At 46.4% G+C, this 18,031-nt stretch overlaps 1 protein-coding gene across 6 annotated transcripts in view; it reads left to right on the top strand.

Moving 5' to 3' along the window:
* Positions 1–3,624: 3,624 nt before the first annotated feature.
* Positions 3,625–18,031, top strand: part of PPM1L (protein phosphatase, Mg2+/Mn2+ dependent 1L) — a 256,846-nt gene continuing 242,439 nt past the window's right edge. The window contains exon 1 of one of the 6 annotated variants that reach the window (XM_070509586.1): positions 3,625–4,023. In XM_070509586.1, coding sequence (XP_070365687.1) covers positions 3,625–4,023 — 399 coding nt within the window. Of the gene's footprint in view, positions 4,024–4,115; positions 4,331–4,413; positions 4,474–4,549; positions 4,884–10,898; positions 11,087–18,031 lie in introns of those variants that run through there. The other 5 variants (XM_070509589.1, XM_070509587.1, XM_070509588.1 and 2 more) reach the window with 5 other exon arrangements.

Genomic DNA, 18,031 nt, shown 5'->3' with positions numbered 1-18,031 from the left:
GAACACCTACGTTAGCCTACACTTGGGCAAAACATCTTACACGAAGCCTATTTTACAATAAAGTGTTAATACCTCATGTAGTTTATTTATTTATTTGTTTTTGAGTAAGGTTATCCCTGAGCTAACATCTGCCGCCAATCCTCCTCTTTTTGCTGAGGAAGACTGGCCCTGAGCTAACATCTGTGCCCATCTTTCTCTGCTTTATATGTGGGACACCTGCCACAGCATGGCCTGACAAGTGGTGTAAAGGTCTGCACCTGGGATCCAAGCCTGTGAACCCTGGGCCACCGAAGCAGAACGTGTGAACTTAACTGCTGCGCCACCAGGCTGGCCCCAACCTCATGTAATTTATTGAATACTGTACTGAGAGGGAAACTCAGCATGGTTGTCTGGGCACAGAGTGGCTGCAAGTGCGCTGGATGTTTACCCTTGTGACAGAGTGGTGACCATGAGCTGTGGCTCACTGCCAGTGCCCAGCATCATGAGAGCATCAGGCCGCATATCAGCAGCCTTGGAAAAGATCAACATTCAAAATTCCAAGTACAGTTTCTACAGAATGCATATTTTTTTTTCACCACTGTAAAGTCGAATGATCGTTAAGTCAAACTATTGTACATCACAGACCGTGGGTACCTGGATGAAAATGTCAAAGCCTAATTCCACAGAATACGCAGGTCATCTAGATTTGTCAATCAAGTGAAGCCCTCCTGTTGCTCTTTAACCTCCAGAAAGACCAGTATGAGCCTTTCTCTTCTTTGTTCAGGTGGGGAGGGAACAGCCATGGCTCTCATCACTATCTGCTGCTCTCGTCAATACAGCCATGTTGGGGAGAGGCTGGAGGGGCCCCTGGGACTGGAGCTTGAAGTAAACCTCCAGGACCTAGTTTGACCGGTAGTTCTGGAATCTTGATCAGCTTCTTTGCAAGTTGCCTTTGCCACAGAGGAACAGATTCATGTACAGAGAGACAGGTAATACACTGGAAAGCGATTGCTAATTCACAGAGAGAAACATTGTAAGCTCCTCTTCATAACGACACTCACACAGGCCCTTTGTTTTATAGTTCCCAAGGGCTTTTGAATTTATTTCATTGGAACCTCATGGCTTGAGTTTTGAACAGAAAACGACCTAATTTACTTCTAAACTCTTTATTTTCTCTATCCATCAGATGGAAAATACTGAAAAGCGCAAAGTAAAACAGGAGACCATATCTTAGTTGTCAATAATAATAACATACCGTTGGGGCCGCAGGTGGCACAACGGTTAGGTTTGCACATTCCGCTTCTCAGCGGCCTGGGGTTCCCCGGTTTGGACCCCTGGTGGGGACATGGCACTGCTTGGCAAAAGCCATGTGGTAGACCTCCCACGTATAAAGTAGAGGAAGATGGGCACGGATGTTAGCTCAGGGCCAGTCTTCCTCAGAAAAACGAGGAGGATTGGCAGTAGTTAGCTCAGGGCTAATCTTCCTCAAAGAAAAAAATTATGATGTACTGTTAACGGTCCTTCACATTTCCTTCCTGTCTTTCCAGCGCATGTTTGTGTTATTGAGATCATACTGTAGACGCCATTTCAATGTCAAAAGTTTTAATTTTTTTCTGATTGTGAGGGCAATCTATGCCTTTTGTAAAAACTCTGGAAAAGTTGTAGAAAACAGACAATAGTCCATATCAGGAAATGAAAACCACACACAATTTACTACTGTAGTTAACCACTGCGAACACTCTGGTGTGTTTCCTTCCAGCACTCTCCTGCTTCTTCTGTGTGTACTTTGCACACGCGGCGGGGACCGCGCCCAGGCAGGACGGCGCTGGGAGCGGCAACCCCTGCTCTCGGCCCAGAGGACTGGAAGCTGCAATCAGCACCTTCCTCCTGGACAGGGGTAGCGGGAGCGACTACTTTCCCTCCAGCCTCACTCATTCCCGCATTCTAAGCTCGTCTGTACACCGTTCTTCTCTTTTCCCAGCATCTCCAAGGACACCCTGCAGTGTGGCATGTCTGGGCGGCATATTTCAGCGAGTTCTCCTGGACGCTCTGGAAGCGCGTGCTCCTCTCTGCTGCCTTCACTGCAGCGGCCGAGACCCCCGCCCCCACTCGCCGTCTCCCGGTGACCAGGTGGCGGCAGGAGGCCGCCAGGGCTCGGGTTCAGAGGGACCCTCAGCCCGCAGGGCGGAGTCGGAGCCGTCGCTCCGCGTTGGGGTCGGGAGCGCGCCGGGCCCCGCTAGGAGGCTCCCTGTCCCTCCGGGGATAGGCAGCGCCCAGGGGAGCCTCCGTGCCGGAGTCCCCTACTCGCGGGCGGCAGCTCGCAGAGGCAGCCCCTCCTCGCCCTCCGGGGGCGAGAATCTTAGCGACCTCCAGGCGCCCCAGTCCTCACTTGCTGTCCTCCTCCAGAGGGTCTTGGCCCGTCGCGAGGAGGCTGCGAGGCCCCGATCCTCCTCGCCTCGGGGGATCCGGGCAGGCCCCCGCCACCGAACCCCAGCGGCCGGCCCGCTCCGCCCCGCTTTGCGAGGCGGCAGAAGTGCGTCCCTTCTCGCTTGCCTTATGCGGGCGAGGCGGGGACGGCGCTACCGCGCGGCCTGCCGGAGGGGGGGCGCTCACGCCCGGGCCTCTGCTTTCCAGCCGGCGGCAGCGGCTCCCGGGCAAGGAGCGTGACGACGACCAGGGTCAGTGTCGTATTGTCCCGGGAGCCCGCGCGGGAGGAGGAACCAGCGTCCGCTCGAGCTCGGCCGTGGACGCGCCCCTCACCTCGCCCTCGCTTCGCTGGGCCGCCCGGGGCTGCGTGGGCGCCGGCCGCCGCCGAGGCTCCCTGGCCTCTGACACCTCGTCCGGAGCCCCGGGGCCTCGAGTCCCGGCTCCGGGGGCGGGGCGAGCGCGCGGGGGGCGGGGCGCGCGCGCGCGGGGCGGGGCGAGCGCGGGGGGCGGGGCGAGCGCGAGCCGGGCCGAGGAACGGGCGTGCGGGCGACGCCGAGCCGAGCCGAGCGGAGCGGGAGCTGCCGGGAGAGGCACGCAGAGCCGGCGGCCGCCTGCGGCTCCGTGCCCATCGTGCTGCGTCGCCGGGCTCCGCGGACCCCGCCTCTGCCCAGGCTCCCGCAAAACTTTTTTTCTCGGGGGACCGGCGTCTGAAGGGATCGGCGGGCTCGCGGCTCCGCGCTCCCTTACAGCGGCGGCCGAGGGCACTCGCCTCGCTCCCCGCCGGCTCTCGCGCCCCGCGCCGCCTCACCTGCTGACCGCTCCGCGAGCGGCGAGGGGCCCGCGGAGGGGCCGCGCGCGCGCCGGCGCCCCTGGACTCTCCCGCCCGCCGCGGCCGAGCCGCCCGGCGCAACTTTCCCTTGACCGCCGCCGCCCAGCCCGGGCGCCGGGGCCGCCGCCGCCGCCTCACAAAGGGGCGCAGGGAGGGGAGGCGGCACGGGCGGCGGGCGCCGGTGCGCAGGGCGCGGGCCTCGGGCCGCAAGGCCGGGAGACAAAAGGGAGGCTGCCTCTGCTCGCCGGGCTGCGCCGAGCCGCCGGCGTCTGCCCCCCGCCTGGCTCCGCAGCCTCCTGCTGCCCCTCCCGCGGGCCGTCCCCCCGCGCTCCGGACCGGCGAGCCTTCGGGGCGCGCGCGTGCTGGTGGTCGGGCTCTAGCGATAATAAATGATAGAGGATACAATGACTTTGCTGTCTCTGCTGGGTCGCATCATGCGCTACTTCTTGCTGAGACCCGAGACGCTCTTCTTGCTGTGCATCAGCTTGGCGCTGTGGAGTTACTTCTTCCACACGGACGAGGTGAAGACCATCGTCAAGTCCAGCCGGGACGCCGTGAAGATGGTCAAGGGCAAGGTGGCCGAGATCATGCAGAACGAGCGGCTCGGGGGGCTCGACGTGCTGGAGGCCGAGTTCTCCAAGACCTGGGAGTTCAAGAGCCACAACGTGGCGGTGTATTCCATCCAGGGCCGGAGAGACCACATGGAGGACCGCTTCGAAGTTCTCACGGACCTGGCCAACAAGTCGCACCCGTCCATCTTCGGGATCTTCGACGGGCACGGGGGCGAGGTAGGAGTTCTCCGGGGCTTTGTTTGACAGGGTGTGCTTGTGTGAGTGTGTGTGTGTGTGTGTGTGTGTGTGTGTACACAAGGACGTTGCCTGCGCGGCGGGGTAGGACCTGGGTGCGAGGGGCGTGGTGATGACCTGGTGCCGGCTGGACAAGGCCGCTCGTTCAAATGCGGCTCAAGTTGCCCAAAACACGGCTGGATCCCGTTTGGGGGAGGGAGGGCCGTCCACAGCCGGGTTCGTGCCTCGTGACTTGTGAGGTTCCCCAGGGCCGGAGCCCAGCGGTGTCCGTGCGGGCTTCGCGGGAAGAGTGAGTGGTTTCTGGGGTGGCCTTTGGCCCGGGGCCTCAGAGCTTCAGTTCTGAGGTTTGGGCTGAGCTGGGCACAAAGACGAAAGAAAGTGTCTGTGATGCTTCGTTGGGGAAAGGGACAGAATCTTCAGAGGCGAGTCAGGGTGGGTGAAGGAGCTGGGACTCCGTGCCCTGCCTGCGCCCCGAGGAGGCGCCCGAGGGGCGTCTCTGCGCTGCTTCCCGACTCCATTAACTTGGTGGGTGCAGTGCGGCCAGGTGACAGCCGGCCGCCCGCGTTGGCTGGATCGGGGAGCGGGACCGAGCTGCCTCCGGCCTTTGCAGGGGTGGCGGCGCTCGGATCTCACCCCCACGCCCTGGCCGGCGTGACCGCGAAGAGGTGTCCTTGCTGCTAAACCCCTTTATTTGGGGTTGTCTCGGAGCCAGAGGCGAAGGTAGAGGCCGAGTCAGGTCTCTCTCCCGCATTTCTGCGGCGCCCTGATTGCGCGCGGGGCTCGGATTTCCTGGAGGTCGAGGCTGGGCTTGGCTCTGGTCCTCGGGCATGGGCTCAGGCGGGGTGAGTGGCACAGGTGGCCGCAGCGCCGCGCTCCACAGAGCCCCAGGCCGGTCCCATCTCTCTCAGTTTGGCAGTTTGTGACAGTTTATTGCTGAATACTTTTTTTTTTGTTTTTTTGCAGCATAATTTCTTACTCATGCTCCCCCTCCTTCACCATTTCCCCCTCCCCCACACCCCCATGCTCCCATCCAGCTTCCCCGCCCCCCCCCCCCCCCCCCCGCCTCTCTTCTCGGTCCTTCTGGCGTCTGGATGGGCGGTAGGGCATGTCACTCCTTTTCAAGGGCTTGCTTGTTCTTCATGGACGTTGAGAAAGCTTTCAATTGGTTAGCTTATCTGCATCTTCGATGCAAAATCACTTCACCCATTGCTCTGCTCCTCTTTCCAGGACAGTGTGTTTTCCTGCCTTGTAGAACCAACTTTGCCAGGAGTGACAAACTTAGTTGGAAAATGTATTTGGTAGAGCTGAAGTCAGTTTCTGCTGTTTTCCGCCCGCCCCAGCCCTTTCTGTATTCCGGCTTTGCTACTCAGGGTTTCTCGCTGGTTGTGATTCGCAGCCTCTGGTGTAGTGTGGGCTTCCTTTCCCCTCACAGGAGGAGGAGGATGTGAACTTGATTGACAGACATGCTGTGTACTTGAGGAAGACACACCTTAATGATGAGGTCTCCAGTATAATGACTGATTTGTTTCCTTGGTTTGAGTTAGAATGTGCGTATTTTCATTTTATGTGCCTGGACTGTCGTAAACCACTCAGCAAAGCTTATATTTATTGTATACTTTTTACATTAAAATTGTTGGCAGATGATAATCTGCTTCTGGCCTTAGCACAGTTTTGTTTTTAGTTGAAAGGTCTGGATATACTATTAATGTTGTGGAACTTTGGGTTGTACTTGTTTGGCTGTGCTATATTGACATGTTTTGAGCCCGCACGTGTAAGTGAATGGGTATTTTAAGTTTTCCATTAAGTTGATATTCTAAAACCTGAAAGTTTCAGACCCAAGCAGATTTCAGGTCGAAAAATTTCCAGTACTATCTTCCAGTAAATATACCATCCAGAAAAGGAACATGATAAATGTTTTTATTTAACCAGAAGTATTTTACATGTACAGGGCTTTTCATTAAGTTTTTAAAGGCTAAACAAGAAGATAATCATTGTTAGCCACACTATGAAATGCTTTCTGTTGTGCCTTACATTAGAAAGCCTGTCGTTTGCAAAATAATTAATATTATCAGTATCCTTAAAAATAAAGTAATTTTCTATTTCTAACCTCCTGCAGTATGGAGCCAGTTCATTCATTTTGGCTTTGTTTTAGAGCAAAATAAGGAAAGTGCTATAAAAAGGAGTGAGTTAGTTGCTATTGGGAATATGATAATAACAAAGAATATTAGGTGGTAAGTTCTCTCTGATTTTTCTTTTATTCAAAGAAAATCCCACCATCAAATTCTTGCCTTTTGTGTTGTTCACCTCCTTCAACACTCACCAGAGGAGGGTGCCACTGTTTGATTTTGGTGTAAATGATAGTTATCTCCTTTCAGAAAAGAGGAAGCTTTTTCTGAACTATTATTTATGTATATGCTTCCTGTTGAGTGGTACAGAAGACCAACGAGGTTAACTTATTTCTAATAATTCAAACTGCTAAGATAGGCTATAAAAAACCAGGGCCCATCTATAGTGCTAGTGCTTTTTAGATCCAGAAGGGACCTAAGCCGCCTCATATATCCATTTCATCCCATGTTTTAGATGAGATGTTTGTTGATGGCTGGAGAAGTTGTGACCTTCCTAAGCCTACACAGCTAGTTCAAGGCCTTCAGTTTGGTGACCTTCATATTAAACCACTGACAAATTAGTTTGCATATTTATCTGGATAGATGGATAGCACACGAGGGATACAGAGATGAGTGAGCTATGATCCCCGTCCTCAGAACGTTTCAGTGTAGTGAGAGAGAGATTTGTGTACCAGCACTTAGTGCCATGGGGTGCTTAGGGTGTTAGGGGACCCTGAGGAGGGGCATTTCAATCAGGCTGGGAGGTGGAAGCCGTGGGAAGACACTTGAAAGCAGTCATTTACTGCAAGCTCGAAAGGGGGCTTGGGCTTGAGATCTGGCTTTGAATCTCTGCTCTGCCTTATCCAGCTGTGGCCTCGGGTGGGTTGCTTGAGCAACTTTATTTGGGAGATTTTGATCTGAAACAAGGCTAATGGTGCACGTACGGCACACCCTCATCAGTTGTATTGTACCCTCTCTAGAGAAGTTCCTAATGGAGAGAAGGATGTGGAGGAAGAAAGCTTGCAGACCAAGAAGCCTGCAGACCAAGAAGCCTGCAGTGTTAGGGCGATGATGTCCAAGGGAAGGAGACCTGCATGTGAAAGGGACAACTCTGGTCCCTAAAAAGGTGTAGGTTGGATAATTCATTGGGTGTTCCCCAAACTCTCTGTCTCTCTTTGGTCTAACTTGTGGTGAATTGACTATCAATCCAGGATACCTCGTATCCTAGCATTAGGCAAGCAGCGTTGTGGCTTCAGATGTGAATTTTCTGATTAGTGAGAAGGGCTATTCTCTTTGATTAGTTAGTAAATTGGTATTCTCATTTGCATTTCAGTCCCTTCTAGTTGGGTTAGGATGAGTTAGTTCTCTTGAGTCTGCTCAAGTGTGTATGTTTGATAAAGATATGTCTTTGGCCTTGTTAGGCTGAGGACCAGACTCTGGATGCCTGTGACTTCTAGATGGGTGAGATCTTAAAGGGCCTTGTCTCGGTGGCCCTACAGGCCAGCTTCCTCACTTGATGGCCTTGGGCCCTTGAGACATTCTAACCACGATACTATGGGTGGATGGTCGACTGTGTGTGTGTGTGTGTCTAAGGCTATGGCAGTGCTTGTGTTGCGGTATAGCAAAAGATGAAGACAACAAAAAGGCAAAAAAGAACATAGCTCAAATTGTATCAACTGATGTGGGAAGGTTATCTTTAAAATTAAAAAATAATGTTTATGTAGGAAAATGATTTTTTTGTGCTTATCTGTAATTTTTATCCGCAAGCAAAAGATGGGTTTTTGTTTTTACTTTTTATGTTATCTAGAGGAAATATCACCAGTCCTTTGAGGCAACTTTGTGAATGCTTATAGCGGAAAGCTGCCCAGAAGAGCAGATTGTTAGGTGCTCCATGTGCTTGTGGGCATTATGGTATGAAAGGTCACGTATCATTGTCTTGTACGGTTGACACACAGCCTCGCCAGTGGTTAAGCTCAGAGTTCCACATGCACATCAGAGAGGAGCACCCATCAGATGCTTGTCAGGAGCTGCGGTCTTGAGGCTCAGCAGTTCTCCAAATCTCCGAAGAGAAAGTGCTTGTGGAGGGATGCCTGAAGGATGCACACAGTCTAGTGCTGTAGATCAGGGGCTCTTATCCTTTCTTGAGTCATGCTTCTCTGAGGATGTTATGAAACTACAAACGTGTCCCTCCGAGAAATGGACTTGTGCATCAAGTTTTGTTTATAATTTCAAGGTAAGTGGATGCATGAAGCCTCTGGATTTTAGGTTAGTCTAGGTGGAATGAAATCTGTTTCTGATAAAGCTAGACCTGCAGGGGCTGTGTAGTGGACCCTTTCCTTGGGTGGGTTGCCTTCCTCTTCATCATTTGCGTTGATTTGACTTGTGTGCTGTCATATGTCTGGGAGGGTCATTATGAGGGATGGTCTTCCGAAGCTGTGACAAGTCAGCTGCAAGGATGTTGAGTATTTGATTTGTTACACGATGTAGTTTCCTCTTATGAGGACCAAGGGGGAGAGAGTTCTCTGATAGCTTTTATTTTTATCTTAAGGATGCTGACTCGTGTAACTGATTGGATCGTCCTGTTTTTGTTGGCTGCTAGAATTCTTAGAGCCAAACCTCTGACCTTCCTCGAGCAAATGTGCAGAATTTTATAGAATACATTAATTTGGTGCATGAACCTACTCCCAGGACAGCCTCTCTTTCCTGCATTCAGCTTTCTTTTGTCCCATTTTTCTCTTTCTCCTCGTAGATATGTCATTTTATCTTGTTGTGGTATATGTACTTATGTACGTTTCACTGGATCCTTTCTGAAATTAGATATAGTTCTGAATAAATAAATAATGAGTGGCACAATGAGTGATCTGCTCTCAGACGTTACAGCTGCTCTTAGTAAATGTTGGATTCCCACATTACTGATGTACAAGAGGCCTGTGGATTTAGTGTGGACAAATGCCTTATGGTTTAAGAGAAAATTCACATTATTTTGGTTTAAAGTGGCACATTAACATTTCTGCCAAAAGGTGAGGAGGACTTCCCCCTTAATAAACGCCCTCCCCCTGCCCCCATCCTGTGTTTAGGAACCTTTTTGAGTTGACTGCTGACCTTGCTGCGTCTTCTGAACAGATTACTTAGATGTTCAGTTCAGTTAAACCAGCATTTTCTATATAGTCTGCCACGTGTGGAAAACAGTGTTAAACTCTCTCTGATGCCTGAAGATCAAGCAGTGCATTCTCTGCCCTCAGGGAGCATTCTATCTTCTTGGAGAGATGAGCCCTCCCCCACTTTTTTGTTTTTTGGTGAGGAAGATTAGCCCTGAGCTAACAGATTTGGACAATAGTGAGTTTGGCTAGAAATTTGTTTCCTTCCTCCCTTCTATTTAGATATTTTCTGGAATTCATAAAATGTTCATCAACCATTTGCTCCTCAATTTGTAAAACGTTATTTCTGTCATACCTTATCTAAATGGACTCATTTTAAAACAATGAAAAGATATGTTATATATAAGGTCTGATTTATTCAATGGAAAGGCATTTATTACTATGTTACTTTGTTACCAAGACTAATTTAGGTTTTGTTACAAGAGATAGCTTTTCCAAGACTAAAAAACAGCACAATGTCTTCATTTCTCTTAAATCATTTCATTTCCCTGACAGTCATTTTACAATAAAAAATATGTATATCATTCAGTCTCAGATGTAAGTGGTCCCTGGACTCTGTCCAGTTTAAATACTGGATAACTCATTAGGGACTCAGTTTTTTAAATAATATTTTAATTTTGAGTGTTAATATTTCAAGCATTTGTATTATTCTTAATTTCTACTTTGATTCTTAACCACTTCAGTAATATATTTGTGGTTTAACTTTTATTACCATTTTCCTAACCCTATTTAAATAATATTAAAATAAGTCTGTAGCAAGTTAAACATTTAAAAATAATTTTAAAATTATAAAAGTAATATGACTATGTGATAGTACAGAAAAGGAAAAAAATCACTCCAAATATTATCTTCACATCCACTGTGATGATTTTGGTGTATTGCTTGCTTAACTTTTTTTAATATGCATTTTAAGTATAATTTTACATTGTTATAATGATGTACATATAGTTTTAAATCTTGGCTCTTTTCACTTTGTGTGATTGTATAAACACATAGCCATTTTGCTCCATAATTCTTTACTGTGTTTCTAATGTATTCTTAGTTACAGAGTAATATTTTGCTGGATGGATATTGGATAAATTACTCAATTACTTCCTTATTAGTGTACAATTATGTTTCTCTAACTTTTCACCATTGTAAATAACATGGTACTAAGTATTTTTGTGCCTCTACTGTAGTTTGGATTATTTCTCCAGGGTAGATTTCCAGAAGTGGGATTTCTGGATGGGAGGAGAAGTAAAGAAACCACTATTACTGGTAATAATAATAATGGCTGACATTTATCGACTGTGTGTAATATGCCAGGCAGTGTTTCCAAGTACTTTATATATATCACCTAATTTTAATTATCGTAACAGTTTTTGAAGGTAGGTGCTATGTTGTCCCAGTTGTATCTATGTAGAAATAAAGGCACTGAGAGGTTAAGTGATTTACCCAGATCTCTCACAGCTCACAGGTGGTGAAAGGAGGCTTTGAAACTGAGATTCAGACTTGGAGCCGCCTGTCTCCAGAGCGTGTGCTATCAGTTTCTGGTTGAAGCTCACACATCTCATCATCTGAGTCATGAAGCGTGCACGGCCTTGTTAGGTGGACGCTGCCTGGTCTTCTCCTGTTGCTCAGTAGGACTGGGAGTTTCTTGTTTGATTCTGATGGTTGTGTCCCTGCGACATATGGTGGTGGTCTTGAAAACTCTATGCTGGAAACCTTAGTCGGTGGATCTCGCAATTACTTAAGAAAGTCCTGCAGTTAAAAACATAGTGGGGTCAGAAGTCAGAGCAGACGGTGAGTCACATTCAAACAGCTGTTCTCACCCACTCCCCTTGTTCGCTGGCAGAATCTCCGTCCTGCTACAGAGAATCTCTAACATTTTTGCCTGTTGGCCCATGAAAGGCTTGCATAGAACTTAGAGTGGCATTAACATGGCCATTCTCAATAAGCAATAGTGATTTATGTTTTGTTTTACTTCTAAGTACCAAAGGCTTGACTTTAGGATAAGTATGTAGGGGTATGTATGTATTTGTATAATTTTTATGCTGAAGCAGTTTTTTTTTTTTTTGCGGACCAAAATAATTTCCTAATATATAAATGATTGCCAGTTTTAAACAGCAAAATATTTTCTCATTTGTTTGTAATACTGAGTTGGTCTATTTAGTAGATGCTAGTCTTGTAGTTCTATTCCAGAAGACTACTTATTAAGTTATTCCCTCAATTAACCTAAGTCAAGTTCAAGCTTTCGTGATGGTTAGTTATAATATTTTTGTGTGTGTGTGAGGAAGATTGGCCCTGAGCTAACATCTGTGCCAGTCTTCCTCTATTGTGTATGTGGGATGCCACCACGGCATGGTTTGCTGAGCGGTGTGTAGGGCTGTGGCTGGAATCCAAACCCACAAACCACGGGCCACCGAAGTGGAGCACAAGAACTTAACCACTACACCACTGGGCTGGCCCCAGTTATAATCTGCTTTTCATATAAATCTTCAAAGGCGAAGTTTAAATAAACAAATAAAAAACAAAGCCATCATTTAAAAAAATCATTAATGGCACATTGTACCTTTTATAGCTTTTTTTATAGTTGTAGGCCCTCCTTTGAAAAATACAAAGCATTTTAAGTGAATAATCATATACAGAAAAATCATAATGCAGATATATTAATATCCTCTCAATAAAGTTGAAGTCTGTGCTGTAAAAAGCCTTGCTGAAAAAGTGAAGATTTACTTTACATCTGAGCAAGAAACCTATAAATCTTGACTCCTTGATCTCGCTGGAGAATTCTTTCTTTCTTTGTTTAGTGAGAAATAGGGCCCAATTTAATGGAACCTTTGCTGCCTCCAACTTTTCTAGAATGAGGGAGGGCTTTGGTGGTTGAATTTGTTAAGAATGAGACTTCCTTTCCTCCATTCCTAGAAGACCTGGGAGTTCCCGTCTGCTGCCGGGCACGGGGCTCTGGAAGGTGAGTTTGGGGCCACTACGTATGATGGTGCAAGATGTGCATTGTACAGCGATACCAGATAGAGTCTCCATTTCCTAACGTGTGCAGAAGAACTGTCTGCTCCCCAGGCTAGGCATCTCTGGGTCTGTAATCACTTGGAAAGGGTGCCTTAATGTAATGTGTACAAGCGGGAAAGGGACGATAGCAGTAGGCTGTATTTCTGAGACTCATGCTCTTTCCCATACCATCATTGCCCTCCTTGTGCTGCGCCTGTGTGAGCAGCTGACACATAATTTATGTCTTAGTTGCTGAGCCGAAGACCAATTATCCATTGCACGTCATGTCGGCAAACCTTACGACTTCCCTGGAGAAGTGAACACTTATTTGCAGTTGCTTTTCAATGTTCATATTCTATGTTTTGGTCATTATAAATGTGAGTGGGGATTTAGTGCCCTGGAGCCATAAATCTTAAATATTTCAAACTGTAGGGGCTGGCCCCGTGGCCGAGTGGTTAAGTTCGCGTGCTCCGCTGCAGGCGGCCCAGTGTTTTGTTGGTTCGAATCCTGGGCGCGGACATGGCACTGCTCATCAGACCACGCTGAGGCAGCGTCCCATCATGCCACAACTAGAAGAACCCACAACGAAGAATACACAACTATGTACCGGGGGGCTTTGGGGAGAAAAAGGAAAAAATAAAAAAAAATCTTTAAAAAAAAAAAATTAAAAGAAAATCTTTAAAAAAAAAAAATTTCAAACTGTATTTTTAATAGGACAGTGTTTAGTCAGCACTACTCTTGGACAGTGAAGATTAAAAACTTTATTTTTTAATGATTAAACTTTAATGCTTAAAAAACATTTAAAAAGGTGTATTCACTTAGTTATCGAATTGCCATAGGGCAGAAATATTTGATTCTGGTAAGTATATATACCATTTCCTTCTTAATCCAGTAAGTGCTTCCATTTCTCTTTTTAATTAAATAAATTACCTTTCAGTTAAATTAGTCACTGGACATTTTCTGGCTGAATAAGGCACTTCCTGACACTGTCAGGATTTGATGGAAATTGAGACATAGTAGGAGTTTTGGTCATACTGTTTGCCTTTTTTGCTCCCTAGAATAATGAGGTGGATTTGCCATGGCAAATGGTTTGCATAAGTATATATGATTCTCGTAGAGTTTGAGATTAAGTAGTTTTTGCTTTTATTTTAACACTTAGATGTTTTTCTACATTTCTGTTTAGAAAGAAGATAAATGTTCTCTTTAGATCAGCGTGGCAGGGATCTTGAATTGCCGTGTAATCCAAGTATAGTGCCTAAGGCTTCACAGCTGCATGAATCTTCTATTTCTACAGGCTTTCATCAAGGAGATTCCACGTTGTCCCTGGAGAATTTTTTCTCCATAGTCCTTTCTCTCAGGAAATTCATCTTTATGTGTGAACTAGGTCCCTTTGATTTAGGCCTGTTTTTCTTAGTCTGGTCTCAATAGAGATAAATTAGGATTAGGTTGTTACTGTTTGTAAATTAGTAAGATTATAGTAATCAAAATCTCTTCCCTGCTTCCCCCCATAGTAAATATGGACATTCGATTTATGGGAGAAGCACTCATCTCAAAACAAGGAGAGAGAGGGTGATTTCTACCAAAGACAGAATAGTTTCCAGATGATCAGTAATAGCTCCTCTTTGTGAAGAGCTAGTTTGGCCGTAAAGGACAGGTCCTCTTCCAGTTTTAGAGATTGGTTGATTTTGTCTTTTCTGTCCGCTGTCAGAGGCTTCTTCTACAGGTGGAGTAATACAAGCTAGAAGACTAGATGGTGCTTTATTTGGAAGCTTTTGGGAGTAAGTGACAGAAAACTCAACAGAAGCAGCTTGAACACCGGGGACATTTCTTATCTCACATAACAAAAGGTCTCTAAGTGGGAGTTTCCAAGGCTGGTTGGTCCAGCAGCTCACTGACTTCAAGTCTTTATGTAACTACACATCCAGAGACGTGAAAAAGAAACTGTACCTGTTCTGTGTTCTTAAAGCCTGAGGAAAACTTTCCAGAAACTACCCCTCCCATCTCCCAGGCCAGAATTGTGTCCATGCCTAAACCAGTGGCTTGGCCATGGAAATACCATCACTGTGATGAACTCTGACCCAACATAATTCACCCTGGACTGGGGAGGAGTCTAGCCTTCTCTGGAGGTCATGACAACACAGGAGGGTGAAGAAGACTAGAGTTGTGCTAGCTAGGAAGAAGAGGAATGGTTTTTGGGTGGGCCACACAGGTGGGAAGGGAGTTCAGAGAAGATGGCCTGGAACATTTCTTGTCTGCACGTTAGCAACTGCATTGAAGAATGTTGCTGTGAAGTGTATACCACTGACATGGGGAAAAATTAGCTTAACAAGGCTGTAGAAAAGAGTAAATCATCTTATTTTTGGATTGGCTTAGAGATGACTTTGCCTAGGAGCTGAGATGTAAATTTGGTTTTTTAGGGTCCCAACAAGTTTTAAGAAGCTATTAGTAGGTAGTTTTCTCACTCAGGTTTTCTCTCAGTTCTGTGTAAACTAGCACAAGCAGGGGCCTGAGTGTTTGAGAACAACAGCGTATCGTTTTTCTCTCTCTCTAACTCAGTTTTCAGCACAGCTAATGCTACTGATGAATGTGGGAGTGTCATAGCAGTTCTTTTGTTGGCTATTCATTTTGATTTTACTATCTTCTTGGTTTAGACAATGAATTTACTGGTCAAATTTAGAAGGAGTTTTATTCCTTAATCTTTACATATCATAAGTTTTTTTTTGAGGAAGATTCATCCTGACCTCACATCTGTTGCCAATCCTTCTCCTTTATTTTTTGCCCGAGGAAGATTAGCTCTGAGCTGACATCTGTGCCAGTCTTCCTCTACTTTGTATGTGGGATGTCTCCACTGCTTGGCTGATGAGTGGAGCAGGTCCACACCTGGGATCCGAATCCACGAACCCTGAGCCGCTGCAGCGGAGCGCACGGAGCTTTAAGCACTTGGCCACAGGGCCGGCCCCTACGTATCTTAAGTTCTATTATTTTGTTTTAAAAGATTCAAATCTCCTCCAGGCCAAAGAGAAGAGATTCCTGGAAGGTTCAGAATTTTTGTACCCGTTTTGGAGGGGGACAGCCTGGCAGTGGTCTAGGCTACAGTGGGAGGGGGAGGATGTTACAGTCTTCGGATTTTTCTGTGGGCCAAGTGAACGCACTTGGAGTAGATTCTGCGTGTGAGGATGAAGTACTCGTCCTGCTGCTGGTGCTGTAAGTGGATGAAAATGAGGGCATCTTTTCATTATGTTTTCCTCACTCATTATTGGCAGACTATAGCAGTGCTTACTGACTGAATTCCCATTTATTTTTAGTAGCTTTTCTGGCAATTCACTCTTTCTCTACTTTTTTTTTTTTTAAAGATATGCTATCATGTTGTGTACAAATAATGTAATTTTGTCTCCTCCTTTCTAAATAGTTAGACTTTTTGTTTTCTGCCTCACTTCATTAACTAGAACAGAACAATGTTCTGAATTCTCATTGATAATGAGTGTTATCATGTTCCTGTATTTGAGATTAGTTAAAAAGCTTGACATGAGGGGAATATGAGGTGGCTTCAGTTTATGGATAATAGGGCTAAAGTTTCCTTGCTGATATAATGAAAAATGGAAACCAGTGCTAAAGTAAGAGCCAAAGAAGAAAGGATATTCAAGATATAGTAATATAGAGAATTAATGATCACGAGGATGGACTAGAACATAATGGAGATGAGCGTGCATTGATTACGTGAAAGGAAGAACCAAGTCTGTCTTGTCTTCTTTGGGAAAAAACTATCATCACTAGAGCCATCTCATGGAAATGTCCGGGAAGCATTTGTCTGAACAACAGGTAAAACATCTGACTCGACAGGATACGATTCTGCAGGCTGGGGAGGCGCTAGTGAGACACACACAGGAATCTGTCCCTCTGGCTCCAGAGCAGTGGGAGGTCTGGAGCCTTCTTGCTGGGCTCTTCTGCCGGTTTTGGTGAAGGTTGTCCTTGTGGATTTCCTGTGCATAAAATCCTTGCCCTAATTTCAACTACCTGTCCTGTAAGGAAACTGCAGCTGCTTCCAGGAGAGTCTCATACTGTGGGGTCGGGTCCTAGGTTGGTGTATAAAGACAGAATCACATATGGCCACAATTTCCCTTGAAAGACCCCCCCAAATCGCCCATAAAGAATCACGTATGGGATTTTGTGCCTCTTATTCTGTAGAGCAATATGTAGTTACAGATGTGTAGTATCTGAACTAAGGTATAGTACAGAATAAAGTATGTGCATGTAAAATACAGTTTTATAGTGTTTTAACTGATATAAGAGAGTATCTTGAGTTTGTGTAAACTTGTGAATGGTATCATTTCACTGTACCTTCTGTAAGATAGAATAAGAAATTGAACAATATTTTGAAATTTTCACGTGGCGACAGGAACTCTTTTATCTTTTAAATAGAGCATATCATATATTTCTATCTGTGATTACTTGGAGAAAATTTAGTTTCTTAAAGTTTTAAAGATAGAAAGCAGAATAAACATGTGGCTTTTTTGGAGTTAACATTTATTTATCCTGATTATTTTTAAAGTCAGTTTTGGAACGATAATTATAATGCCATATTGAATGCTTTATTTTTAAAGATTGGCACCTGAGCTAACATTTATTGCCAATCTTCTTTTTTTGATTTCTTCTTCTCCCCAAAGCCCCCCAGTACATAATTGTATATTCCAGTTGTCCAGGTCCTTCTGGTTGTGCTGTATGGGACGCCACCTCAGCATGGCCTGAGTGGTGCCATGTCCACACCCAGGATCCAAACCGGCAAAACCCTGGGCTGCTGAAGCAGAGCGTGTGAACTTAACCCCTCGGCCGAGGCTGGCCCCTGGATGCTTTATTTTTAATCTACGTGCTAGCCATATCTTTGACACCGGATGGGAATGTAGAGATGGGCATTCAGCCTGGTAATTTATTCTCCTAAATACGTAGGAAAAGTTCACACTTGCTATTTTTTTCTTGCGTGTGGCTTGAGACCTGGGGGATTTTATCCTCCAGTCATTTCCAAAGAGAGACTAACTGGGGATTCTGACCTTTCCTGCTTGCCTGGCACCCCTCCTGAGCATCCAAAATGGGACCTTTAGGCCTAAACTGTTTGGTAAATGTCTGGGTCTGGTTTGTCTAAGAGTGAGACTCTTTGAGCAGCAAGGACTTCTCAGAGAGGAAGTTCGTCTTTGTAATGTCTGGGGGATCCACGCGGCTGCTGATGAAGAAATCACGCAGGTAAAGAACTAGGATCCTGACATTGGCCAGAGAAGCTCTCTACACCTTCCTTTTAGGGCCACGGGCCCTGCTATGGTCTGCGGAGCCACGGGGAGATGGAACTTGTTTGTCCTCGGAGGATGATGTAGTGCAAACAGTTTTAGACATGAAAGAGTACAGGCAGGCATGTACTTTGGAAAGATTGCTTAAGAGGGCATTCTTTGATGAAGGGCACAGCTGGTTGTTTTTCTCTCAAAAATAGGATAGCAGTGGGAGTGCCCAACTGATGTTCCCACTTTACCAGAGAGAAGTCCTTGTCCCCAGCCTTCATGGTGACTTTATATTATGGGGATTTAGGACATCCACCTTCTTCATTTTTAAAAATTTAACTTTGGGGCTGGCCCAGTGGCACAGCGGTTAAGTGCGCACCTTCCGCTTCGTCAACCCAGGGTTCACTGGTTCGGATCCTGGGTGTGGACATGGCACCACCTGGCAAGCCATGCTGTGGTAGACGTCCCACATATAAAA

Source organism: Equus asinus, chromosome 5 (genome assembly GCF_041296235.1).
Source record: "Equus asinus isolate D_3611 breed Donkey chromosome 5, EquAss-T2T_v2, whole genome shotgun sequence".
In the NCBI taxonomy this organism is placed as follows: domain Eukaryota; kingdom Metazoa; phylum Chordata; class Mammalia; order Perissodactyla; family Equidae; genus Equus; species Equus asinus.
The sequence above is the reverse complement of the archived record's forward strand: the minus strand, read 5'-3'. Positions and strand labels throughout refer to the sequence as shown.